We start from the raw sequence: 27,537 nt of genomic DNA on the forward strand, positions 1-27,537 counted from the left end.
CTGAGCTTCAGTCATTGTCTATTCCTGGAACTTACCAAGAGAAGATTACCCACCTGGGACATTCTCTGATGAGTTTAACACGTCTGAAATCTTTGGATCTCTCACGCAACTCCTTGGTTAGTCTGGAGGTAAGTTTTAGGTCTCTTTCTTAAAAGAAAATTGATTGCTATCAACATCAGTGGAAAGTCCATTCGCAGCAGAAACGGCATGTGTTTTGTAACCCTCTGCTTACACCTGTAAACTGTACACTTTGGGTAGTGTCTTTTTGTGTTTACCGTGGGCTACATTTCATACACATCACGTTACGTTGTGTTGTAGCCCTCTGATGATGATGGTTATATCTTTAAAGGAAATGACATGAGACTCCAGAGACTTACTGAGTGGCAGCACAGTGGGCCTGGGGCTGCCTCTGGGCCCCTGGCAGGGTCACCCTGGAGGGAGACACCTAGGTGGTGGTGAGGGGAGCTGTGCACACCTGCCATGGCCTGATTGGCCCTGACAGAACCATGGGATGCACTTGCCCCGAGCCTGGTGCCTGAGCATTATGGAGGCCGCATCTGCATAACCCTAACTGGCCCTGACAGAACCGTGGGATACGCCTACCCCGAGCCTGGTGCCTGAGCATTATGGAGGCCGCGTCTGACACCAGCTTGGGAGGCTGCTCCAAGTCAGATGCGGACCTAGCCCAGGCTGCACCCAGTGCTGCTTCATCTTTCCCCCTTCCCAGACCTCAGCTTTCTCATCTGTGAAGGGCAGACCCTGACAGCTCTCACCCTGTAGAGCGGCGTGTGGATTAAATGAAATTGTATGTGTAAATCACTCAGCTTGGTGCACACTGAGACCTCAGTAGATATTAGCTGTGCTTGGTTGCATCACGCCATGGCACATGTGGCTTCCCTAAACGCTCATCTCACCGCGTGAGGCCCAGAGAACGTCATAGATGAGAACATGCTTCGTTTTTCTACTTTTCCTGGTAACTACGTGTTTATTGTAAATGCGTTTATGAAGTTTGTTGGTCAGCGTGTGTTGCTGGCTTATTTCACTGTGTGTTTCTTTTTTAAAGTGTGAATGAATTCACTGTGTTTTCCTGTTGACAGGGCATTCAGTACCTGACTGCATTGGAGAGTCTCAATCTCTACTACAACTGCATCTCCTCTTTGGCAGAGGTGTTTCGGCTCCACGCCTTAACCGAGCTCATGGACGTGGACTTCCGGCTGAACCCCGTGGTGAAGGTCGAGCCTGACTACCGCCTTTTTGTCGTGCACCTGCTCCCCAAGCTCCGGCAGCTGGGTAGGCGTTAGGCAGGGCCACGTCCATGCTTTTGCCCCGCAGGGTGTGGGAGTCGTGGCGGGTGTCTCTGCACTCAACGTCACGCGCTTGATTCCTCCTGGAACCAGGGGTTGGTTTTCTATGTTGATGGCTTGAGTTCCTGCAGACACACAGCTTTAGTGGCCTTGTGTCTGGACAGGACAGGACTGGAAGGTGAGCAGCCTGGGAAGGCGCAGGGCTGGGGCCGTGGGAGCACAGCCCTGGACCCGGCTGCTCTGTCCTGTTCCGGCGCTCCGCGTCATGGCTGTTGGACTTGGGCACATTCCCGAACCTCTCCTGTCCTGTTTCCTCGCCTAGCCGCCAGGCATCACCTCAGGTGCAGCTAAACAGCAGTACGCTGCCTGGTTCTGCCCCACTTGGAAGCACACAGGACAAGCAGCTCATTGTCCCCCACACCTGCCACTAGGACAGGGTTGGGAGGGGACCTGAAAGAAAAGGGTTTCCGTGACAGTCTTGTAGGCAGAACTTCCAGGGCCCCCACAGCTGTGCCCAGTAGGGAGGGTCTCTGGGTTGGGGCAGCTGCAGGTCACCTTCCCATCTGCCTCCTGCCTCCCCGGAGGTATCGTTGCTGTTGCTGTGAGCACCTGGTGGTGTCTCTGCTGACCCTACCCCGAGTCACAGATCCAGGAGAGAGAGCTGGGGCCTCAGCCCAAGGGCACACTCCAGAGTCCACGGGGAAAGACGAGGATGCAGGGTTACCTCAGTCCTCCTGTGTGAAATGGGGGATAAGAATGCCGTGTGGACATGTCGTGGTGGGGAGACCTGAGTTAATATCTGTAAGCTCCCAGACTGCCCGGCATGGCCAGGGGCCTATAAACGTTCACTGGTTATTTCTGTTGTTAGGGTCAGACCTACCATGCACTGCTGTTCAAATCCTGCCCCTCCTTCTGAACCTAGAACCTTGTCAAAAAAGAATCACAGAGTCCCGACTATCTTGTTAGAAAAAAAGACCAACAGAATCACAGAGGGCAGAACACTTCCCCCACTGCGAGTGCCCTGAACAGGCTGTTTTCCACGGCCGTGGGGAGCGCTCAGGTTCTTCTAGAGAACTGAGATTCTTATGTCAATTTCAAGTAAACAGCAGCTGAAGGAGGCCCCGCAGCTGAAGCACGTCGGTGGGTGATGTGCCCGGCCCCTGGGTACTGTCCGTCGTGCGCGTCGGGACTGAGGGCCAGTGGGGTTTTGCCACCCACCAGATGAACGCCCAGCAGACCTCACCCTGTCAGCCCCATGAAGTCCGTGTGATGTCAGTGAAGCTGCACACAGGAGGCGGGAAAACAGGTGGAGGAGCGCCTCAGCGCCTCAGTAGACTGGGTAGGCCGTCTTTGGCCATCGTGGAGCCCGTGTGGTGCCATGTCACCTCATCACAGGGAGGACTGGCCTGTGGTGTCTTGACGGTGACGTGATCACACGTGTTTGTAAATGGAATTCCCACATTTTATTTTATGTTATTTTTGAGACATAGTCTCGCTTCATTGCCCAGACTAGAGTTCTGTGGCGTGATCTCAGCTCACTGCAATCTCCGCCTCAAGCAATAGTCTTGCCTCAGCCTCCCAAGTAGCTGGGATTACAGGTGCGTGCCACCATGCCCTGCTAATTTTTGTCTTTTTACTAGAGATGGGGTTTTGCCATGTTGGCCAGGCTGGTTTCAAACTCCTGGTCTGAAGTGATCCGCCTACCCTGGCCTCCCAAAGTGCTGGGATTACAGGCTTGGGCCACTGAGGCTGGCCAAATTCTAACATTTTACATGCCACTGCTTTGCTACTTGGAGAAGTTTCTGGAGGTGCTGGAAAGAGCTGTCTGTCAGCATGCAGTACACACACCCTCTGTTCCCTGTTTGGTGACAGTGTAGGTTAGTGGTATGGATTGAAATCTGTTTAAAGGAGTCCTCTTGTGAGAATGCCCCAGTCTGCCACAGTTTGACCATTTTGTAGTAACTAATGATCAAAACAATTTTTCTCTGACCTTCTAAAAGTGACTCGAGGAGCTGACAGTAAGTAGCCCTGGGTCCTGGTGGACTTTGCTTCTGCAGGAGCTCAGCTACCCTGGGTACTGGAGGCTGGCAGTTGGCAGTGGAAGGAGCATCGGATGGGAGGCCAGTGACTGGGGGTGCGTTTGCTGCTCTGCAAGGGCTGGGAGGCGCTCAGGGCGTCTCTGTGGCCAAAGTGAGACCTAGCTCCCAGCATCACTGCCAGGGAAGACCCTGGCTCACCCACTCATGTGGCAAGTGCTGGGCCCTGGACAGGCCCTGCCGCTGGCTTCCAGTGTGGATAGAGCTCTGTGCTGCCGCTCTTGGCAGTGAGGAGCGCCTCCTTGGGAGCGTGTGGCACATGCATGGTGCGGGCGCCTGAGAGCCTGGCTCTGCTGCCTGACACTCTTCTGACTGGGACAGGGCCGTGGCATTCACAGTGGACACCCCAAGACACACTGTTTCCAAACCCAGTGAGGACTTCACTGCTTAATTGCGAGAGGATTCACAGTGGACCCCCCGAGACGCAGTGGGATTGGGAGAGGATTCACGGTGGACACAGTGTAATTGGGAGAGGTCGGGGAAAAGCGCTGGTTTTGTGGTGGTTATTTGGCTGGTTAACCAAGTGACTCATAAACACTTGAGTTTGGCTGTTTCAAAAGCTGCTGTCCTTACTCTGGATGATTTTTGGAATCTTCAATTCGAAATCATCGCCTCTGTCATCCAGGTTTTAGATTCAGAATCTTAGTGTTTCTACAGAGAAGGAACACAACAGTCTTCCCGCACGTGACAGATGCTTCCAGCAGTGGCGCTGGCAGTCAGAGGCGCTGCGGGAAGCCGGAGGTGCTGGGCCCCGGGACGGCCTGCTGCCCCGCGTGGTGCCTCCCGCCCCGCACGGTGTCTCCCTCCCTGCATGGTGCTTCCCTCCCCACATGGTGCCTCCCTCCCCGCAAGGTGCCTCCCTCCCCGCACGGTGCCTCCCGGAGGGGGCTTGGTCCTTGGCTCCACGTGGGTCATGGAAAGCCCCTGGTGGTGGAGGAGGCAGATAGCAAGGGCCTGCGTGTGGGGTGGAGGCAGTGTTTGGGGAGACTGCGCCGGCAGGAGAGGGTGGCTTTGGGGTGGAGGTGAGTTTGCGTTTGGCTTCAGACATGCCGCCTTAGAATTTATACAACAGTCCAGAGAAATATTCCTGGAGTGCGGGATTTGGAACTGACTCAGAAGGGAAGCGAAGTCTTGGCGGGCAGAGCGCTGTTCGTCGTCAGCGCGGGGCGGGTGAAGGCCGGGGTGGAAAGGTTGCGGGAGGGCAGGTCTCGTGGCCCCCATGTCTCTTGGGGGTGTCATGTGTGCTGGGTGGAGAGCGCCCCAGGTAGCAGAGGCCTCTGACTTGGCACCTTTGTGTGATTTTCAGAACTCCTCTGAAAATCTGCTTTGCACATTATGTTGTGCTGTTACTCATGTCTTACTGTAATTATGTAGTTTTCGAGGTGTGCTCTAGGCTCAATGGAGGCAGCTGGGAACTTATCACAGATGTAACATTACGAGTGGGGGCTAAGGTGTGTTGCAAGTTCCAGAGCGCTGAGGTTGGAGGCCCGGGGACCTTCTTATCTCCAGGGATTTACATAAGGAAGCTCCAGGAGTTCTGGGCGGGAGCCTGGTGGCCCCGGGCATGTGTGTCCCTGAGGTCCAGCCCTAAGCACAGACCCTAAAGGCCCCCTGGAAGTTGCAGCCTCACGGGCCAGGCAGCCTCCCTCCCTGGAGGCTTCTCTGGGTTACCCGAGTGTGACTTGAGAATCCCACCTCACACCCGTTGTGCACTTTAGAGAAAGGGTGTGTGTGTGTGTGTGTGTATGCGTGTGTATGTGTGTATGCGTGAGTGTGTGTGTGTGTGAGCCTCATCCGTGTGCGGCTGCTCCTGTGAGCAGCAGTGAGCTCTGAGGGACAGGCGGCCTCTGGGCAGCACGCTGGGTGTCTCCGGGAAGCTGTGGGACCACCAGAGCCCAGCATTCCTGTACTAGGTCAATGGGAGCAGGGCTGGCCCCAAGGGGATGGACACCCTGCCCTGTGCAGATGCCCCAAGGTGGACGCAGCCACCCGCCGCTTGCCACCTGCGCAGTCTTCTGTGGCCTTTTCTTCTAGACGATCGCCCCGTGAGAGAGAGCGAGCGGAAGGCTTCCCGACTGCATTTTGCATCAGAGGACTCACTCGACTCAAAAGAGAGCGTCCCAGCTTCTTTGAAAGAGGGCAGGTATGAACAGAAGTGCTACGGATGCCCAGAGTGTTTCTGACGGGCCTGCCGTCAGGAGGATTAACTGAACGTCGTTCGCTGTGTGCCAGTCCTCCAGGGGTGGACGCCAGGAGGGAGGAAAGCAGAGCCCGGCCGGCGGGGACTCAGTGGATGGTGGGATGGGGCCTCTCTCCCGTTCTCCGCCTTCCTGGAAGTTATTTCTAATATTGAAACTGTGATTAAGGTAATATGTGTAAAATCAGCCCAGGAAAGGGCTTGTCACGTCCCTCTTCCCAGGGCTGCAGTTCTCACGTCTGTGATCGCCTCTGCTTGTAGCTCTTGCTTCAGTTACTTTCTTCGCTGTCCATCCAACCAAATCCCATTTCTGGCCATGAGCACATTCTGCAGGACCCACCTGCCTGGATAGAGGAGGACTCCTTCCTCCTCCACCTTTTCTGTGATGGTGCTGGGATGCGCCCTTCTGTCTCCCTCCCCATGGCTGGTGCTGGTGAGGCCACCTCCGGGGACCATGGGCGTGTGTGTGAGCCGGGCCTGCTTCCCCTTGCAGCCCCAGCCCTGCTGCCTGCATTTCTGTGTTGGGTTGATAGTATCTACGTGTATCCCAAAACCCTAGAGACTTCGTGCTTTGTGTATGGGTTGATTCAAGGGGCAGAAATCAGGGGACTCTGTCTGCGTCGCTGTGGGAACTGGTTGGATTATACACTCTCTTGAGTGCTGTTTGTCTTGTCTGAAGCTTGTAATCAAATCACGTTTTTCTTGTGTGAGATGCTTTCACTCATTTTAAACTCCTAGTGCAGGGGTCAGGCAGCCTTTTGGTGTGAATGTTTTGGGCCCTGGAGGCTGCGTGACCTCTGTCCCATCTTCTTAGCTCTGCCTCTGCAGGGCGGAGGCGGCCATTGGCAGTATGGAAGCCAGGATGGTGTGCCCGTAAGATGCCTGCCCACAGCGCAGGCAGGGGCCCGATTTGGGCCATTCTTTGCTGACTTCTGTTCCAGTGTCTCCAAAATGGCTCTGCATCCTCGGGATCTCCTCTTCCCTCAGATACCCACCCTGCAGCCCGCACCACCCCATTTCAAACCAGACCAGTTGCTGCCTGGACAGCGGCACTCCAGTACCCGCCCCTTCTGCTCCTGCGAGCCGTGCAGGAGAAGCTGTTCCGTGCCTCTCCGGGCTGCTGGTCTACGCAGCTGCTGGCGTTGTCTGTCTCGGAGGGCCTCCCTCCAGCCTTGCTCTCACAAGCTGTCTTTCCCAGTGTCTCTTCACAGAATCTCTGCTCCGTGCCTGTCTCTCTACAGGGCCAGGTTTCCCCTTCTTAGAAGGACACCAGTGATCGTGGATCAGGGCCCACCTTAATGGCCTCATGGTAATTTGGTTGGCTCTGTAAGACCCTGTTTCCAAGAAAGGTTGCATTCCGAGGCACTGGGCTAAGGTCTTCAACATGTCTTTGGGGTGGAGGGTGGGGGGGCACAGCGCCAGTCCTGACACCTGGAATCCTGCACGCTGGCTGTCATCACTTGTTAGTTTCATGAGGTTTTCTTGTGGATTCTTTGTCATTTTTTACATAGAAAATCATGTCATCTGTTTTATTCCTTCCTTCCGAATCTGTATACCTTTTATTTCCTTTTCTTGTCTTACTGCCTTATCTGGGGCTTCCAGCATGATGTTGGGAAGTCTAGTGAGAGGGAGCGTCCTTGCCTCGCCCCCAGTCCTGCTGGGAGCATCTGGTTTCCAGCGCAGCCTTGCGTCTGCTGGCCATGGACGATGGGTGCTGTCTTCATGTGGAGAAGCCTCCCTTCTTCTCCCAGTTTGCTGAAAGGATTCGTCATGAAAGGGTGTTAGATTTTGTCAAATGCTTTTTCTGCATCTATGATGTGGTCTTGTGATTTTCGCCTTCAGTCTGTGACGTGAAGGATTTTCAAACGTTGAACCGGGCCAGGCACAGTGGCTCACACCTGTAATCTTAGTGCTTCGGGAGGCCAAGGTAGGCAGATTGCTTGAGGCCAAGCGTTTGAGACCAGCCTGGACAACATAGCGAGACTCTGTCTGTAAGAAAACTTTTTGTTTTTTTTAATTAACTGGTTATGGTGGTGCGTGCCTGTAGTCCCAGCTACTCGGGAGGCAGGAAGACCCCCTGAGCCTGGGAGTTTGAGACTGCAGTGAGCTGTGATGGCACCACTGCACCCTAACCTGGGTGACAGAGTGAGACCCTATCTGTAAGAGAAAGAGGACTAAATGTTGAGCCAGCCGTACATACCTGGAATAAATCCTGCCTAATTGTGGTATGGAATTCTGATGGATTGTTGGATTCAGTTTGCTGATTTTTTTGGTTGAGGATTTTTGCGTCTGTATTCATGAGAGATACTGGCCTGTGGTTTTCTTGTATTGTCTTTGGTTTTGGTTTTAGGGTCATGCTGACCGCATAGAATGAGTTAGGAAGTCATCTCTCTGCTTCCATCTTCTGGCAGATGCTGTAGAGAATTGGTATAATTTCTTCTATACAGTGAGCCCATCTGGCCTGGTACTTTCTGTTTTGGAAGGTTATTAACTATTGACTTGATTTCTTTAACAGAGCCCTCTACAGTTATGTCTGTTCTGGCAGATTGTTTCTTTCAAGGAATTGGTCCACCTCATCTGAGTTGTCACCTTGGTGGGCACAGATGTTCATCACATTCTTTCGTTTCCCTTGTAATATCTCCAGGATGTGTGGTGATAACCCCTCTTTCCTGTCGGTTCTTCGTGTCTTCTCTCTTTTTTCTTAGTTCACATTTCCTTTGCGTGTTGTGGATTTTGAACTTTTGGATTAGGGAACTCAGAACTCAGGCTGGTGTTTCCACAGCTACTCTTGAGCTGGGAGAGGGGAGTGGACGCGGCAGGTTAGAGTGTCAGTCACGGTCTGTACTGAAAACTGGCTGTTTTCCTGCACAGTTGCTAGCTGGGTTCTGAGTTCCAAAAAAGCTCATTCTGATACCTTTTCTTGCTTTTTATATAGTTGCTTTTTATAAAGGGCTGGAATTTGGAGCTCTTTTCTCTGCCATTTTTTGCTGACACGATTCCAAATACATTTTTATTCTGATTTACGAGATCGTTTCAAATTTTTTCTCTTTTGTTGTAATACACATGGGAATAAAGGAAGCACTTGTTCCGCGTGGTTGGAAATGCTGTATTCTAGTCAAAAAATAGCTTATTAGTATTTTACTTGGCTTCAGATTTACTTATATTAACACTTTACAGTAGTATTTAATTGGTGTAAAAGTCACAAACTTCACAGAAACTGATGAAAAGAAAGGGAGTAAAAGTCTTCCACCATTCACGCTGCTGACCATGACCAGCGGCAGCGTGTGGGTGCACTTTCCTGCTTTCTCAGGGTGCGTGCAGACACGGAGCGCCACTTCACATAAGATTACTCTTCGTACCACACGCGACTTTAACCTCTAGGTGATGAGAACAGAATATTCTTCATACCGAGTGGCACAGACATGAGGGTTAGTGATTGACATGCCCCCGGGTCGTCTTTGTGGACGTTCATGTGTCCTGGCGTGGAAGCCTCAGTCATGGATTTTCTAACTTGAGATTGTCCACAGTTCCCGTCTTTGATCATCTCAAGACTGAATTATCACGGAGATGAGAGTTCAAGATGACGTGGGTCAATGTCCATATCACACAGAGGGGGTGGGGGACGCCCACGGAACTGTGCTCAGTGTTGGGCATCAGGGAGGTCCCAGCCCCAGGACCCAGGCCCCCTTCTTTGTGCAGCGCTCTGGAGAACTCAAGTCGCAGGCCCTGGGGCGTGGGACTGGCCGCCTCGGGTGGACCAGGTGTCGTATCATGAGCCACTCACAAAAGCAGCGTTCCTGGTCACTGCCCTTGGGTTTGTTTTGTGTAGACATCTCTTAACTGCCTTCGTTGGAAACAAGGTCCCCTTTGAGCACATTCTCCTCTGTATAGAGGGTCACCATGCCAAGGCGCGTCATATTGTGACACACCTCCGATTTCAGCCATTGTGGAAACGTTTTCCCTGAATGTGAAAGTGGGCATTTGGAACACTTAACTTTCTTGATCACATGTATCTCCTTGTGGATGTGCTAGGAAAAGCGTAATTTGAATTTTAACCTGCCAAGACATAGCAGAACAGAACCTTCCAGAACTTTAATTTTTGAACCAATCCTAGTGGTGTTCTGTCCAGTGCTGGGATTTAGACCGGTCCTGGTGGGGTTTGTCCAGTGCTGGGATTTGGACCAGTCCTGGTGGGGTTTGTCCAGTGCTGGGATTTGGACCAGTCCTGGTGGAGTTTGTCCAGTGCTGGGATTTGGACTGGTCCTGGTGGGGTTTGTCCAGTGCTGGGATTTGGACCAGTCCTGGTGGGGTTTGTCCAGTGCTGGGATGCTGTCGTGTTATCATGTGACCTGGCCATTGCTCACCAGTCGTCCTTGGTGAGTCCCTCTTCAGCATCACTGCAGTGGAAGCAACAAGACCCGCCGCCCCACGGTTGCACCAAACTGCTCCCCTCGGAGACCGTGCAGGTATTTTCCATCTCGGGGTCTGTGGGCCGGAGTGTACGGCTGGCTCGAGTGATGCTGATGAGTTTGCTTTTCCTTACAGACCATGCCACCCCAGAGCTAAGTGCACCGAGGCCTTGGCCAAGCAGAGCCTGGTCATGGACGCGGACGACGAGGCAGTCCTGAACCTCATTGCAGAGTGCGAGTGGGATCTCGGCAGGCCTCCCGGGAGCACGAGCTCCAGCCAGAAGGAGCGCGAGGCCGACTCTCGTGGTTCCCAAGGTGCGCTGCTCACCCGCCAGGAGGCCAGTGGGGCCGCCGGCTCTGGGATGTAGTTGTCACTGGCCTTGGAGTGCACAGTTGCGCTTTTCGTGGGACTTACCTTTAAGGGTAGGATCTTCATGATGTCCTTGTGTGCTTTCAAATGCCAGCCATTTGGACTACAGATTTAGAAAAGGACAAAGTTAACGTATTTGAGTGTAGCCATACTGCATGATGGGTTAAATTGTGTCCTTCTGGGATCACGGGAAAAGGCAAACTGTCTACAATAGACGAGAAGCCTGGGGTTCTGTGGCAGGTGGGGCTGACGTCTGCGGCAGCCGCAGGGGGCCTGTGGGAAACCCTGAACTCAGGCTGCCGCGTGTAGACCCTCAGACCCCAACACAGGTGTCGCGGAGGCTCCATTGCCCGGCAGTGCCGCCCTCCACTGGGACGTGCTGATAGACTTTAGCTTCATTTATTCCACCTCCATTGTGAGTTTCTAAGAACTTTTCATGGAAACAACAGGTGGAGACCTGAGTTTGGGCTGAAATCTTAGGTTCATCTGTGCCAGGACGTCTGCCCTGTGGCAGCAGTGCCCGAGCCGCATCCTTGCCAGCACTGGGCACTGAGTCCTTTAATCCCAGCTCCTCTGTCGGGGGGTTGCGGTACCTGTGTATGGCTTTAATTTGCATCCCGCTGTTGTTGAAATACTGGCCGTGTCTGACTCTTCTTTTCTCTCCAGGTCTGCCCACCTTTGTTCTGCGGTTGCTTCTCTTAGTATGGAGTCCTAAGAGGTCTTGGTGGTTTTGACACAAGCCCTTTCTCCGGCACAAGTGCTGCCAGTTTCCTCCCTTGTGTGGCTTGCCTTTTCATTTTTGGAACAGTGCTTTGAAGAGCACAAGTTTTAGTTTCAGTACAGTCCAGTTTACGAAGAGCACAAGTTTGTTTTGTGTTTTGTTTTGTTTATTTTGAGATGGAGTTTTGCTCTGTCGCCCAGGCTGGAGTGCAGTGGCGCAATCTCGGCTCACTGCAACCTCTGCCTCCCGGTTTCAAGTGATTCTCCTGCCTCAGCTTCCCGAGCAGCTGGGACTGCAGGCGCCCGCCACCACACCCGGCTAATTTTTGTATTTTTAGTGGAGACGGGGTTTCACCATGTTGGCCAGGCTGGTCTCCAACTCCTGACCTCAGGTGACCCACCCGCCTGGGCCTCCCGAAGTGCTGGGATTCCAGGGTGAGCCACCGCGCCTGGCTGAAGGGAACAAGTTTTAATTTCAGTACAGTCCAGTTTTTGAGTACTTTCCTTTGATGGTTTGGGCTTTTGTGTGCCCTGTGAAGGGAGCTTTGTCCACCGCGTGATCGTGAAGATTTTCTCCCGTGTTTCCTCACAGTTGTCCCATAGTCTTAGTGTCTCGGTGTACAATTCACTGTTTGGAGCTTTTGTGTGTATTGTGAGTTAACGAGTCAAGACATTCCCCCTACGTGTACACTTGTCTGTTTGTATCCACTGGTTTTGAATCTCTGGAGTCAACCAACCATGGATCGAAACTATTTGGAAAAAAACAAAAAAAATTACAATAGAGCAATTAAAAAATAATACAGTATAACCATTTACACAGCATTTATTTATTCTGTATTTTTGTAGAGAGGGAGTCTTGCTATGTTGCCCAGGCTGGATTCAAACTTCTGGGTTCAGGCGATCCTCCTGTCTCAGCCTCCTGAGCCTCCCGGACTGCAGGCATGCGCCACCGTGGCCAGCTACCGTAGCATTTATGTTGTGTTATGTATCATATTGTAAGTAGGCAAGAGATGACTCAAAGTACACGGGAGGGTGCGTGCAGATTATACACAGATACGCCATTTCACGTAAGAGAGTTGCATGTCCTTGACTCTTGCCATCCCTGGGGGTTGCCGGAAACCAGTGCTCTGTGGGACTGAGGAATGACTGTACATCCAGTTGTTCTGTTGCCTGTCATTTACAGAAGTACCTTCAGTTGTTCTGATGCCTTTTGTTGAAAAGACTCTTTTTCCTAATTTAGTTACTTGGCACCTTTGACCTGAGGCTGTCTGGACTCTGTCTTCTGTTTTGTGTGACTTTTTTTCTGTTTTGTCTTCATTTTGTCTGACTTTGCTCCACTTCGTGCAGCTTGATTCTTGCTGCCTTGTCCTGAGTCGCGCAGGTGAGTGGTGCCAGTTCCCAGTTCCCAGCTCTCCTGTTGTTAGGAGTCACTGTGGATTCACTCCGGTGTCACCAGCACGTGATTAACCCCTCAGTCTAACAGATACCATACGCTATTCAGAAGCTTAAAATGTAATTTTTAATGAAATAAAATTTTTACAATATTTTATGAAATTTTTTTTTACAATATTTTAATAAAATAGAATCCAGACATCGATTGAGCCCGCAGTTGCTACAATACCAGTGTGGGGACTCCAGGAAGCAGGGCCACGAGACGAGGAGGAGCAGCTGCAGAGGGTGCCGTCTGGAGAAGACACCTTGGAGCCAGCCCTGTGGAGAGTTCCCACCACCTTACGGAGCAGAGCTGGAGGCCTCCCGGCCTCCCAGGCCACATGCTTACTTCACCCCAGACCCAGGTACTTACACGTGTCTTAGTCTGTTTTCTGCTGCTGTAACAGAAAACCGCAGACTGAGTAATTTATAAAGAACAGACACTCATGTGGCTCATGGTTCTGGAGGCTGGGAAGTCCAAGAGCACAGTGCCGGCACCTGGTGCTGGTCCTCCCGTGGCGCAGGCGGCAGCAAGCTCAAGACAGAGAAATGGAGCTGGACTCATCCTTTATCAGGACCGCAAACCTGCAATACAGCATTCCTGCCTCCCTGAGGGCTGGCCCTGTGACCTGATCACCTCTTAAAGGCCCTCCACTTAATACTGTTACAATGGCAATAAGTTTCCAATTTAGGAACTTTGGGCAATTCCTTCAAACCATAGCAACATGAAATCCCTGTCAACTTTTATTCCCTTCAGTTCCTTTTTAAGTAGTTAAATATTTTTCACAATGTTTGCTTTTACTATGAAATTTCTCCTGTTCTCTTTGTATTTATTTGTGGAACTCTCCAGAATGTCTTTGGAAAGAATGCAGCACATTGAAAGTTATAATGCATTCATGGTTTAGATTCATGGTTGGTAAATAGGTGCTTTTTCTCTGCACGTGTGTGTGTGCATACCCTCCCTCTTCCCTACCCTCACCCCTAACACACACACACTTTCTTTTATGTGTATGGGCCCAGGTTATGGCTGTAACTACATTTTGAAAATCAAAGGCAAGAAAAGTTAACCGAGAGCGTCACGTGATATCATGTGATGCTCACCTGTGTGGAGTAAGTGTCAGAAAACCTCCTGCCGCAAGCAGACCGGACACAGTGGCTCACGCCTGTAATCCCAGCATTTTGGGAGACCGAGGCAGGCGGATCATTTGAGGTCAGGAGTTTAAGACCAGCCTGGCCAACATGGTGAAACCAGGTCTCTACTAAATATACAAAAATTAGCTGGGCATGGTGGCAGGCACCTGTAGTCCCAGCTACTCAGAAGGCTGAGGCATGAGAATTGCTTGAACCTGGGAGGTGGAGGTTGCAGTGAGCCTAGATGGCACCACTACACTCCAGCCTGGGCAACAGAGCAAGACTCCATCTCAAAAAAAAAAAAAAAAAAAAAGAGAAGCCTCATCTCAAGTGACCCCGGCACCTCCTGGAAGCTTGCTCATGCCTGGCTGGTGAGAAGCAGGGGACTAGCCAGGTTGTCTGTCAGCCGCTGCAGGACGTGGTGGGTCATCTTGAGTTGTGCAGGCTGTGATGGAGGCCAGGGCTGTGCTCGTTTTGTGCCTTCTCCTGCCTTCATTGTCCTTCCACAGACAAGTTCACCCTCCCCTGGGGCTTGTGTGTCCCGGGGCCTTCGTGGTCGGCACCGTGCACAGGACCCACCACTTTATGGACCGCTAGAGTCTGTCGCCTGTCTTCAGAGATGGATGTGTGCTTAGATGTTGTTTGGAACGCTTTGTTGAAGCGTATTGCACGTCAGTCATCACGGGGTGGACACGCTAAGCTGGGCGGTCCCCGTCTGCTTCATCCAGACTCCCCCAGAGGTCGCATGTTAGCACATGTGCTCCACTGTGCCCCTTCCTCCCTCGGCACCCTCCCTCTGCGTGTGTCTTTGTGCAGGTGGACGGATGTGTATATGCACATGGATGGGTATGCGTGTACATATGTAAGTGCGTGTGTGTGTCCGTGTGTGTATGTACGTGGGCACACACATGCCTTTTAAAAGTTACAGTGCCGAACACTGCACCCAGAGAATTTGGCCTGACGTGGGCCCCGTCCTCTCTGTATTGCAGACTCCGTGGATACTGAGGACTCGGCTTCTCAGAAGTTGGATTTGTCAGCAGAAATGGTGCCTGGTTCCCTGCCGGCCCCTGGAAAGTGCAGGAAGCGAAGAATGCCTGGTGGAAGATTCCAGGCATTTTCGGACCAGGAAGGTCTGGGCTGCCTGGAGAGAACTCATGGGTCCTCCGTGCCCGAGGAGAGCCTGAGCAGACAGAACAGCTCAGGAAGCAGGAGTGGGAGGACCTTGTCTCAGCCTGAGGCCTCAGAGACTGAGGAGCAGAGGTCTCGGGGCATGGCTGACACCAGAGAGGTGAGAGAAGGGCTGGGGGGCGCTGTTCCTAATGTGAGGCTGGTACGGCTTTGGCAATGCCGTGATTATGCCTACGGCATTGACCGTGTCCCAGGATAAAGGGAACCTGACACTTAGGCTTCCAGGGTGCTTGCTGCTGGGTTTTGTTGGACGTGTGCCTCTGTGCCACACGTTGCCCCTGCAGTGCGGTTCTGAGTGGAGGTCCTGTGGTGGAGAGAGGGGACTCTGCCTTACGGTGGACGGGGCGTTTGTCTCCAAAGTTGGAATCGGGCATCTTGGCCGGCTGAGCCATTGATGACCCTGTCGTGAAGGGAGGATCCTGGAGGTCGATGTGATGAGAGACCGAGTTCCTCCGTCCTCAGGGTGGCCTAGAGGCCAGGGGGACAACTGGCACAAGCCCAGTCAGAGGCGTTGAGACACACCTGCTGTAGACACGAGCGCAGACCCCCCAGAGGGGAACAGGCAGGGGCTGTTCACTTGGTGCTTACCACAAGGAGGGCTTCAGACTCCCAGGCAGGCAGAGGAGCGGGAAGGTGCGGAATTGTGGGACGGGGAGGGAGGCATGGCTGGAGCTGGAGGCGGCTCCCTAGCAGCACGGGGTGGGGGGTTCCGGAGCTGGGTGGGGCGTGTTTGATGTCCCCGGCAGGTCCTGAGCTGGAAGGGAGGCAGAAATGGGGGAGGTGGGTGGTCTGTTTCAGGGTTATGTTTGACCCTGGGTCGTTGCTGGGTGCGCCTGTCACCCTGCCAGCCTGACTGCGGGCGCGGGCTGCCTCCAGGGCACTCCCTTTCAGCACAGGCTCCGACCACGGCCTCGGTGTGTCTTCCGCTTCCCTGTCTGGGTTGAGGGAAGGAGTCTGGGGTCTGCTTGAGTTGGGAACGTGTGGGCCCCGTCCTGTCGTGTCATCGAGACCTCTCTCATCCAGGACCGGTACACCTGGCTAAGCCTCACTGGGCAGGCACTGCTAAGCCGCCCTCCACCTAGCTCAGGGCTGGGGCCTCACAGCACCTGCCCTCCCCTCCGTGGTGCGAAGGCATCCCAGGGTGTGCTTGGGGCACCTGCTGGCATTCAGGACCTCAGTTGCCACACTGACTCACTGGTCTCATGATTTTGTTTCCATCACAGCCATCTCCCGGGTCACGCTCGGCTCTACCCGGGAAGAAGACGACCCTGCAGGCGGCGCTCCTGGAGACGCTCCTGGACCTGGTTGACAGGAGCTGGGGCGGCTGCAGGTCCCTGCACAGCAACGAGGCATTCCTCAGTGAGTCAGGGTGGCTGCTGCTCTTGCCCTCCAGGCAGCGTCTGTGTGGGTTCTGGGGTCCTCTGCGTGTGGTGACCTGAGAGTCATCTCAGCCCCAGGTGTCCTGTGTCCCCTCCCACAAGCGTGTGGTGGTCCCACGCCTGGGCCCTCCCTGGCAGTCTCCGCCTCTCACAGTGGCCAGGGCTCTTGGGAGGCACCACATGGGCCTGGGCCTGTGTGTCCCCCGCTGTGCTCTGGGGTGCTGGGGGGCCTGTGACCTTGTTTTGCTCAAAATGCTGTCCAAAGGGGCTTGGTTCTGAAGGCTGTGTTCACGTGGGGATTTGGAGTTTGGAAGCTGCTCAGCATCTTCTCCCCTGATGTGGACATGTGGCCTGTGCTGGGCCTGGACGGCAGACCTGTGGTCGGTGTGGGGCCCAGGAGGGTGGTCCCTCCCCAGAGGGGACTCGGGTCTGTTTGATTCTGCCAGGCAACCGCACATGAACACACTGGGGCCTCCCTCATCAGGGTCACGCTGGGAGACCAGGAGATGCTGCGTCCCGGGGGCACCTTCTCTTTGTCCTGCAGCCTGGGGTGTGGCTCTGTGTGTCCCTCAGGAGCCTTGCCAGTGTGCTCTCCCGGCAGACCCTGGGCACAGCTCTGAGCTGTCAGAGCGCCCCTCGCCGTGTCGTAGCCCCTCGGCTCCTAGAATGAGGACGCCCTGCAGTCGAAGCCCACCCGGACCCCAGCCCCCTAAACCTCCCCTCTCCCTAGGCTGGTGTCCTGCGGGAGCCTCCTGAGCTTGTCGTCAGTGGCGGGGGGACCGTCCCAGGCCCAGGCCACTGTCCCAGCGCAGAGTTGCCAGCTGGCGTCTGCACTGCGGTTTCCACACAGGGCGGTGGGTGCTTGTGGAAGACGCAGCGAGTTGTGGCGGTGCCACTGAAACCTTGAGACGCAGCGGCCCCTGTTGGCCCCTTTTCTTGGGGGTTACCTCTTCTCTTTCTTCAGTCCCCACCCTGCCCGTGTGTGGACGCACAGGGCCTGAGGTGGTTTTGTGGCGCCAACACCCCTTTGCCCGCTCCCTGCCTGCTGTCTTTTTGAGGCATCGTCTGTGAGATTCAAAACATACTGAACCGATTTTGTTTATATGTCATCCTTTAAGCCTGAGTGCTAATGTAATATTTGATTTTCACTCCTAGCTCAGGCAAGACATATCTTGTCATCTGTTGAAGAATTCGCAGCAGCTCAGGACGGCTCTGCGACGGTGGGTGCAGATGTCGGCTCCCTGGCTCTGGAGAGTAAGTCCCTGCAGAGCTGTCTTGCTGAGCAGCAGCAGCGGCACGCCCGGGAGATGAGCGAGGCGACGGCAGAGCTGCAACGCACACGCCAGGAGCTGGTGAGCCCGCCCTGGCGCCGTGTCTGTGTCCACGTGACTGGGGGAAACACGGCTTTGACTTCCAGGAACGCCGCAGCTCCTTGAGGCCGCACTGTCCCAACTGCCGTCTCTGCAGCCCCACGTCTCCCCTCCCGGCCCGGCACCCGCCCACCCCCAGGAACGTGGCCTGCCCTGTCTCACAACAGGCCGGGAGCACTTTGGAGACAGCAGTGGCGCTGGCCGCCTTCTCTCCTTGGAGGGGCTGGGCTGGGGAGGCGGGCAGGGGTGACGCCAGCTGGAGACGGTCTTTAGTCCGCTGTCCTCTGGCGCAGTCTGCCCCGTCTCCTCCCGAGAGGTCCAGTGTACCAGGTGATTGCAGGGTCCCTGCTGCTGCCCTGCCTGTGCGTCCTCCCCTGGACCACCGGGCGCTGCTGGGCGCTGCGGGAGCCAGGCCTGGACATGACTTTGTCTTGCTGACCCGTCTCTCAGGGCCTCGAATTGGAGACAGCTGAGGCCACTCTCCTTTTACGAAGGAGATGACGGCCAGTGTTCCATGGTGAACTGGGGCTGCAGGGCAAGTTACCCCAAAATAAACAGCTGAAAACCCACGTTTATCCCCTTGGATTTCTGTGGGTCGGGCCTGAGGCTCAGCTCAGCTCAGCCAGGTGCGTCTGGCTCCCTCTCAGCTATGGGCTGGGGCCACCGTCTCGTCTGAGGCCTCATGGGGCAGGATCCTCCCGGGCTCCCTCCACACTGCAAGGGCCTCCCCATGAGCTGCTGGTGTCCTCTGGACAGGGAGCTGGTGGTCAGAGAGCCACACCCAGACAGAAGCCACCCTCCGGGAGTCCTGGTATGAGGGCAGAGCCATGTGAGGAGGTGCACACCCAGAGGGGCCTTGTCAGCCTCTGTAAAATGGAAGTGAAGTCGGCCCGGGACGGCTTCGAAAACTGCCTCTGAACTTACCTGACAAGTACATACTGTGTGTTTCATGGGAACCTACATCTCAGAGATCCCACACAGCGCTTCCTCTTCAGAGAAGAAAAAGTACAGATGACAAAACAACACAGGCAGCCTCTGTTTAAATGCACATGCGCCGCCTACCCCACCCCCCCGGCCGGGTCTGGAAACCTCAGCACGTGGCCTTCATCTGGAAGCCTCTGTTTCAACGTACGTGGGTCCCCATACCCCGTCCGGAAGCCTCTGCATTAAACACGTGTCCCCGTGTCCAGAAGCCTCAGTATTTAAACAGACGTGCCCCCCCTCCCCGTCCAGAAGCCTCTGCATTTAAACACACGTGGCCCCCGTCTGGAAGCTGCTATTTAACCACAAGTGGCCCCCGTCTGGAAGCCTCTGTTTAAACACACGTGGCCCCCGTCGGAAAGCCTCTGGATTTAAGAACATGTGGCCCCTTCTCTGGAAGCTTCTGTATTTAAACACACGTGAAGCCTTTGTGTTTAAACACACGTTGGCCCGCTGTCTGGAAAGTGAGCTGGGCGCTATCACCGATGATGTCTTTTCTGTGGGACGCAGCCGGGCACACCCCTTGCCCTTCGGAGCCTGGGACCAGACGGAGACGACAAGTGGAGCCCGAAGGTGTGCTGAGCGCCAGTGTCACCAGGGTGGGAGCCACGTGCAGCTGTGGCTGCTGTGGACGCCTGCTTTTTCGCCCTCTGCAGTTTGCCCAACCCTCCCCCTTGGGGCAGCCCTGGGCCCCAGGACAGAGCAGCCCCGGTTCCCTGTCAGGACGAGTGATTGGAAGGATCTGGCAGCCCCAAGCCCCTCGGGTAAGGAGCGGTCAGTCCGGTCAGGAGCCCCGCGGAGGGAGCAGCCAGGCAGGCTGGTGGGCGCTGCCTTCCAGGGAGGTGTACATCTGTCACTCCAGAAGCACCCAGGTTTCCTCTGCCACGTGAGGATGCTCATCCCTCGGTCGCATCAGCCTTGACCGTGCTTCCTTCGGAAGCTGCAGTCCAGTGTCCTGAGGCAAAGGTGGCCCCACTCCCAGCTGCTGTGCCTGGCACGGCCTCCGAGGCAGATGGGCTGCGCCAGCCTAGGTGCAGTTGGTCCTCTGTTCCCTGCGCCTGCTGTGGCCTAGACTCCAAAAAATAAAAAGTAAACAATTAGCTAGGCGTGGTGGCACGCTCCTGTCATCCCAGCCGTTTTGGGAGGTAGAGGCAGGAGGCTCGGGAGTTGGGGGCTGCAGTGAGCTGTGATTGCTCCACTGGCCTCCAGTTTGGACGACAGAGCAAGACTTTGCTTCAAAGAAACTAATGAAAAGAGCTGGGAGCCCACAGCCCTGCCCTAAGAGCACACTCGTCCTTGGGAGGCAGCACCGTGAGGCGTGGCGCTGCCAGGGGCTTTCTGGACGGCCCAGGGCACCGCGCGGAGGGCAGGTCGTGCTGGTTGGCACCACTGCAGCAGACACCTTGGCAGAAGGTCACGGAATGAAGAACGGGCCAGGATAAGCCTGAGGGGGACGGTCTCAGACCCAGTGATCAGCGTTCACCATGGGCGTCGGGGGCCTGGCGGGCACGTGCATGCTGAGGGGGCTGTCGGCGGGTGGGCTCGCTGAGCGGAGAAGGACAAAGCGGAGATACCCCCAGCACGAGGCTTCTGCTGTACAAACTCGGCGCTCCCTCCCCTAGTGGCAGTGAGTTGGGGTCTGCTCAGCACCCCCGGCCCCAGGATGTGCCTGCTGGTGCCTGAGAGAGCAGCCTGGTGAGCCTGGATCCCTGGGCACCCTGGTCGCAGCTGCTGGCAGCTCGGATGGCTCACACCTCACCAGGCACCCTGGGGCCGGGGAGGGGCAGAGGCTGCCGTGTGGCTGCAGGCATGGCCCTTTCTGCTCCTTGATGACGCTCGTCCTGTGCTCTGGGTCTTCTCCATACTTTGAGGATGTGAAAGGAGCCAGAACAAAAGGGGGTTCCTGCAGGGCCACCTGTGCCTCACACTGGCACCAAGACCTGGGACCCACAGTGTTCGTGAGGGCGTCCTGGAAGAGGCAGGGCTTCCCCAGCCACCACCGGCTGCCCCGCCCAGCATCAGGCCTGCGGGTCCTGCTGGAGCACATGCCTCAGGGAGACTCAGGAGTGGGGCTTTCACGGGGCTGGGGCGCTCCTTTCCATCCCTCTCCTCACTCGCCCCCTCCCCTGAGGGTGCTGCAGGGCTGGGCAGAGCAGGCTGGGGGCAGGGAGATGTGCCATGAAACCAAATTACTGCCTTTCACATCGTGACTCCAAGTATGCAGAAGGAACCCTCAGGATTCTCAGAAGGTTTCGGTTTTATTTTCTATACACATTTTACTGAATTTGACTTGCGCATTTTAAGTGTATTTTCTGTGTCCCCAGGATGATTTGAGACAACATTTAGATAAATCTTTGGAAGAGAACAGTAGCTTAAAATCGCTTTTGTTGAGTATGAAAAAGGAAGTGAAGAGTGCAGACACTGCAGCCACGTTAAATTTACAGATCGCTGGTAAGTTTGGTCATTTTGTAAACTGTAAGTGTTCAAATGTGCCTAGGTAATGAGGAAGGCGAGCAGCAGCAGACGCAGTCGGTAAGTGGGGAGCCGAGCCCCTGCCTTGCTGGCCGGCATGGAGGCTGCCTTGGCTGGAGTTTATGGCACGTACGCGTGTCTGGGGCAGTCCGGGTGTGGATGTGGGAGGCAGGGCCACCTCTGTCCTCACCCTGCCCGGCCGTCCTCGCCTCAGCACAGGGTGTCAGGGCTGCAGCTGCTGGAGTGGCCTGGTCACTGTGGGATTTGCTGCTTCTGTCTGGCGTCCTCCCGCGGTTATGCTGCCGTCGAATTTGGTGAATGAGCCTGTTGCCCAGCGTCTCAGCGTTACAGATTCGGGTTGCATTTCTGGTGAACCCGTGTTTCTCCCGAGCAGGCCTGCTGTGGTCACTGTTTCATCCAGATCCAGATCTTTCTCATTTCCCTCTCTTCACTTTTTTGGTTCTATTTTGCTATTTTTACAAAAGTGTTTTCAGTATTTCAAGTTCAGATACCTGGATTTTAAATAGGGAAATGCTGACGGAGTCTGCTGTCCATGGTAACCTTCTCGGTGTGGCGTGGAGTTTCTTGGAAGTTTTGACTCATACTTCCCTGAGAATGACAAGTGGAGCATCTTTTCCTGGTCTAACCTCTCAGGGCTCATGGGCTTTTTCTTACAGTCCAGGTGGCAACTGTTTCAGGGCGCGTGGGCCTCATGGCGTCTGTCCCAACCAGCCGTGGCCTTTGTGGCAGGGAGGCAGCCGCGGATGAGGCCTGTGGCCGCTCTCTCCTCTGGGGCAGCGTCTCCTCACATCTTTCACCTGTTGGTTTTTATTGGGTTGTTTTATCGAGTGGTAAGAGTTCCTTAGAGTCTTCTTTTTTATTTACAAATTTTGCGTTTCTCTCTTCTGTTTCTTTAAGACATTGTTATGTTTACAACAGGTCCTTGAATAACTCTGTTCATTCACCATCATTTCGTCGGAAAGATGATGAGAAAAAACAATCAGTGCTCTGCCCGGGGGAACTGTGTGTGTGGCTTGCCCTCCCGGCTCCTGGTTTCTCTGGTGCGCTGGTGTCCTCCCACGCCCCGAAGCCGTGCACACCAGGGCGCTGGTGTGGCTGACCCGCCCCGTCCCGTCCCGAGTGAGCGCAGGTACGAGCCGCCCGCCGTGCGATGACGTCTGATCAGGGCTGGTTCCCGCTCCACGCCCTGAGCTGCTGGGATGGGCTGCAGCAGTAAATTATGATGTAACTTGTCTTTATTACTCAGTCTTAAATGTGTGCATCGCTCCCATTTATTGTAATGTTTACTGTTAGAGGTGTTTTGGTCTTTGGCGGTCTGGTGATGTTCTTGCGACTAGAAATTGCTGTGGGAGCGTCACTCTTGCTCCTGTCTGCGGCCTGTGTGGATGGTGAATTCGGCTTCGTTCTGCGGTGGTCGCTGTGCTTTGTGGCTGTTTCCGGAACCCTCAGCACGAAGCGAGGACTTGCTGGACTTTCCCTTACACTTCTTCTTAGCAACTTCACTTGCCGTGTGAATTTTTTATTTTATTGCTAATTCTTCCCCGCGTTCAGACCTCTCTTTTCTGACATGTCTGATTGTGACTTACGTTGTTTTTCGTTTCTTCTGTCATTTCCCTTTTGTCTTCAGCTTATTTTGAAACAGTGGTTCTGGTGTGGGTCCGTTCTGGGGGCGTGGCTTTCACTGTGGTAGGGCTGTTCTTGTGCCCTGACCTTTTGCCTTACAGAAACTGGGATTTGGCTTCAGTACTTTCTGCTTCTTTTTACATGAAAATTATGCTTCTGAATTTCAAGGAGGCAGGGTCAGGGCACCTTTTCTGACCTCGTGGATCAAGGATAGGGCAGTCTCCTATTGGGGATTCTCAGGCCCTGTTCTCTCCTCCACCCTTCTCTGATGCCGTCCTCCTGGTTGACCTTGACCCTGACCCCACACCAGCTGCTCCTCTTGCTGCAGGCTCTGTTGTAGAAGGGACCAGGCAGGTCAGCTCTGGGGGATGGCAGGGCTGCCTCAGCTTTTCCAGACTGCACGGGGGCCCCTGGCCTCACCCTCATGGGACGGGCAGGGCTGTGGTTTCCTGGTTGGCCCACTGGGTTTCCCAAGGGAGCAAGGGCACGTGGGGGCTGTCCCGTTCTCAGAGCTGACGGCCACGGCCACCCTCTGCTGATGGCTGCCTCACCCCCGCAGAAGTGGACGTGATGTGTGACTTGTGGCCGTTGGGGGTTTGTCCCAGCCTCTTGTGTTTGGGGTCCCAAGGCTTCCTTGTCCCTGGGATGCTGTAGTGTTGTCCTTGGGGTTCTGGTTTTGCCATCTAAGGACTCTTGGTTTGACCACCATGGGGACCGGAAGGTCCTGAAACTGCCGCCCTGCATTTCCTTCATTCCTGCCCTCTGTGAACATGTCCGTGGACATGGACTCCACGTGGCGTGGCCTTCACACTGTGGATGCTGCTGCGGCACTGCTGCCTCGTGGGTGAGAAGAGCCTGCCGTCGGTGCCACCGTCACCCTTTGCCCACCACCTCCCCCCCCGGCGCTCTCACTGCCTCTGTCACGTGTGGTTTTGCAAGAGTGTGTCTACATGTGGGTTTATTTGTATCCCATGTTTGGATCTGGGGAGCCACTAAATAGTATCTCTCTTTTCCTCTTGCGCTGGAAATCCAGAAACAGGCAGGAATTAGTAGATGGAAACCAGCCACATTTTCAGTCACTGATGGATGCAGAGTCAGAGGGCGCTTGGGAGACCTGTGGCCACTGTGGGCTGCTTAGTGCTTTCCCGAAACCCACAGGCCCTCCCTTCAGGGGTAGAGTGTGCTTCCTGGTGGAGGAGAAACCAGCAGACAGGCCCAGTGGAGGCTGCCAGCTAGTGCTGCCTCTCCCTGCCCTCACACAGGGATGTGGCTCCATGGGGGCCTGTGGAGGGCAGACCACACAGCTTCAGCCTGGGGAGGGCCCAGGGTAGAAACAGCACAGGGTGGGGCCGTGGCATTCATGCTCGCCCTGGCTTTGAGTCTCGTTAAAACTGATCTTTTGACCAGGCGCGGTGGCTCAAGCCTGTAATCCCAGCAGTTTGGGAAGCCGAGACGGGCGGATCACGAGGTCAGGAGATCGAGACCATCCTGGCTAACACGGTGAAACCCCGTCTCTACTAAAAAAAAATACAAAAACCTAGCCGGGCGAGGTGGCAGGTGCCTGTAGTCCCAGCTACTCAGGAGGCTGAGGCAGGAGAATGGCGTAAACCCGCGAGGCGGAGCTTGCAGTGAGCTGAGATCCGGCTACTGCACTCCAGCCTGGGCGACAGAGCGAGACTCCGTCTCAAAAAACACAAAAAACCAAAAAAAACAAACTGATCTTTTCCAGCTATATTCTTTTTCTGGTAACCAAGATCTAGTTTAAATGTAGAATTGTTTTCAGTTTCAAAATGCATGAATGAGTTTTACTAAATAATGGTACTTTTTATTTCTTTGTCTTTCAGGACTTCAAACAAGTGTGAAGAGGCTATGTGGTGAGATTGTGGAACTGAAGCAGCACCTGGAGCATTACGACAAGATCCAGGAGCTCACGCAGATGCTGCAGGAGAGCCACAGGTACCTGCCCATGAGGCTTGGGTGGGCCCCTGAGGGGAGAAGGCCCAGGCACAGGGAGGGTGGGGCCGGACTGGGTCACACCCAGAAGGCACAGAGGAGCAGCTCCTGAGTCCTGGCCAATGATATCCAGGACCCACTGCTGATTTGAAACTTCCATAAACTTTCCTCTCTGAAAACTGAGGCCCTTCCTGCCGTTGGATGTGTGAGGCATGGATCGTGAAGTGTGACCCATGAGGTATGACCATGAGGTGTGACCGTGAGGCATGGACTGTGAGGTGTGTGACCATAGGGTGTGGACTGTGAGGTATTGACCCTGAGTGTGAGGTGTGACTGTGAGGTGTGGACTGTGAGGTGTGACCGTGAAGTGTGACCGTGAGGTGTGGACCGTGAGGTGTGACCGTGAGGTGTGACTGTGACGTGTGGACCGTGAGGTGTGACTGTGAGGTGTGACTGTGACGTGTGGACCGTGAGGTGTGACCGTGAGGTGTGGACCGTGAGGTGTGACCGTGAGGTGTGACTGTGACGTGTGGACCGTGAGGTGTGGACCGTGAGGTGTGACCGTGAGGTGTGGACCGTGAGGTGTGGAGGTGTGGACCGTGAGGTGTGACCGTGAGGTGTGACTGTGACGTGTGGACCGTGAGGTGTGACCGTGAGGTGTGACTGTGACGTGTGGACCGTGAGGTGTGACTGTGACGTGTGACTGTGAGGTGTGGACTATGAGGCATGACTGTGAGTTGTGACTGTGAGGCGTGACTGAGGTGTGACTGAATTGTGAATGTGAAGTGTGGACTGTGAGGTGTGGACTGTGAGGTGTGACCTGCATGCAGTGTGACCAGGGGAGACAGGCACATGAGAGATGGTCGGGCATGGCGGGGCAACCTGGTTCCCCTGGGCAGCTGTGCTTCCCCCTTCACTGCAGTTCGTGTTCAGTTGGAAACATGGAGATTTCACCTTTACTCCCTGGCTATAGGGGGATGGTGAGAAGGGGGCTGGGTGTGAAGGGATCTTCAAGGCAGAATCTTAGTTCGTCTTTAAAGAATTGTGTGCTGGGAAGTGGTTGGAAGCTGGGTGCAGAAAGGAAGAGGCGAGCTGCTGGAGGAGGCAAGGGCAGGTTGCTCTGGGCGGTTTTGTGGGTGCTGTTGTGTGAACCCCTGTTCCTGTGGCCTCAGCAGGGAAGGCTGCTCTGGTCAGTTCCTGCCCCTCCCCTTCCCGCTTCCTTTCCCCCATCTCCCAATCCTCCTCCTCCTGCAGTCCTCAGGCTGAGGCTGCCACGCTCACCTGGGTTCGAATACAGTCTGGACATAGGTGTGGCCAGGCTCGGCCCCTTCCAGGATAAAGGCCACAGACCCCCGTGGGCCCATCACAGTTAAGTTATAGAGGGGAAGGGTCCTGAAAAGACTGGGCCAAGAGGAGATGCAGCAGGCGGAAGGAAGGGGACTGTCGCAGCCACGGGTGCAGTGCACACAGTTGTGGGCAGGGCCACGTCACTCCCTGGAACCTGGCGGGCCTGTCTGTGGCAGGTCAGGGTGGAGTTGGGGGTCATGCTCCTTGAGCACTGTCCTGGACGTGGACAAAGTAGGGTGCACAGCTCCCAAACACAGTGGGATCGGGCTTCTGCCCCCAGGATTCGTGCTGGCTTCATCCAGTCCTGGCCTGCGGCTCTTTTGGTGTCCAAGCGAACAGGGCCTGGCCCTGCACAGTGGTCCCGTCAGTGGGGTGCCCATCTCTGCGGCTAATGTGGCCGAGGTCAGTGGGCCCTGCCTTGTCTAATACTTGTAATCCCCTGAGTGTTCTCAGGTCATCGCTGACTGGGTGAGCAGGGCAGTTTGGAAATGACAAAGTTGGTAAAATGCAATAGCACTTTATTTCTAAAATAAAAATGGTCCAAAGCATTGAAAACTAGGACTCTTCTATTACACTATTACGATGTCAAAATTATTATATTTGACTGGGAATTGGAAATATTTCAGTCCCTGTATCCTTTCTAGAATTAGAACATTGTTTTGCTAGCCATGAAGTTTATCATCCTCTTCTCATAAAACTGGGTATAGCTGGAATAACTCATTAGCCCGTTCAGCTCATTCATTCATTCCACAGGTGCTGAGCAGCACCTCCAAGGCTGCTCCCAGGGGTCAGGGCAGTGGTTGGGAAGGGAGGAGGCAGGTGGGCGGTAGCCAGTGGGACACAGAAGGTGATGGGGCCACAGTGTGTGCAGGGCCAAGGCAGCTTCGTGCCCAGGCAGGGAGGTGGGCAGGCCCAGCAGGTGAGGGCGACACCACTGGAGAGGACGAAAGTGCCAAGAAGCCGCTTCCCTGTCGTTCTGCAGCTCCCTGGTCAGCACCAATGAACACCTGCTGCAGGAGCTGAGCCAGGTGCGGGCGCAGCACAGAGCCGAGGTGGAGCAGATGCACTGGAGCTACCAGGAGCTCAAAAAGACCATGGGCCTGTTTCCACACAGCAGCACCAGCCAAGGAGGCTGCCAGGCCTGCTGACTCCTGCCGAGAAGCTGGGCCGCCCCTTAAGCTCCCTGCTAAAGTTACATCGTCTGCACCTTTATCCTTCTTTACTGAGTGTATTGGCTGGCAAGAGTTCTCTCTTCTGTTTGTAATTATTTCGGATTTTTGGAATGTATTCAGGGCCTGTAGCATGGTTTTCTAAAGCACTTCCTAAAATGATATGATTACTCCAAGCCCTTTGCATGTTTTCAGACAAAATACATTGACATATTTTGAGACAAACTGACCGTTAATCTTTCATCCAGTATCCTGAGATGAAGTAAATGCAGTGTTTTACTGCCTGATGTGAAAGAGAGGCTATGTATGATCATTAAAGAAAATAATTTTCTGTGTAACAAGCAATCTTTAATAAACAAATACATTGTTCTGAAAA

General features: G+C 54.6%; 1 protein-coding gene across 1 annotated transcript; it reads left to right on the forward strand.

The window, feature by feature from the left end:
• Nucleotides 1-27,537, forward strand: CEP72 (centrosomal protein 72kDa). Its single transcript, XM_011960871.1, has 11 exons — nucleotides 1-128; nucleotides 1,098-1,290; nucleotides 5,435-5,555; nucleotides 10,143-10,321; nucleotides 12,680-12,892; nucleotides 14,648-14,946; nucleotides 16,070-16,205; nucleotides 17,381-17,577; nucleotides 20,901-21,027; nucleotides 24,537-24,648; nucleotides 26,975-27,537. Exons 1-11 carry the CDS (start codon nucleotides 69-71, stop codon nucleotides 27,138-27,140), a joined length of 1,803 nt encoding a protein of 600 aa, XP_011816261.1. The 5' UTR covers nucleotides 1-68; the 3' UTR covers nucleotides 27,141-27,537.

The sequence above is a fragment of the Colobus angolensis genome, unplaced genomic scaffold (assembly GCF_000951035.1).
Source record: "Colobus angolensis palliatus isolate OR3802 unplaced genomic scaffold, Cang.pa_1.0 Scaffold528, whole genome shotgun sequence".
Taxonomy (NCBI): Eukaryota; Metazoa; Chordata; class Mammalia; order Primates; family Cercopithecidae; genus Colobus; species Colobus angolensis.

Coding starts and splice junctions, on each gene's coding strand:
- CEP72 (XM_011960871.1), top strand. CDS start 69: ATGAGTTTAACACGTCTGAAATCTTTGGATCTCTCACGCAACTCCTTG. Junction 12,893..14,647: donor TTACTTCACCCCAGACCCAG/GTACTTACACGT, acceptor TCTGTATTGCAG/ACTCCGTGGATACTGAGGAC. Junction 14,947..16,069: donor GCATGGCTGACACCAGAGAG/GTGAGAGAAGGG, acceptor TTTCCATCACAG/CCATCTCCCGGGTCACGCTC.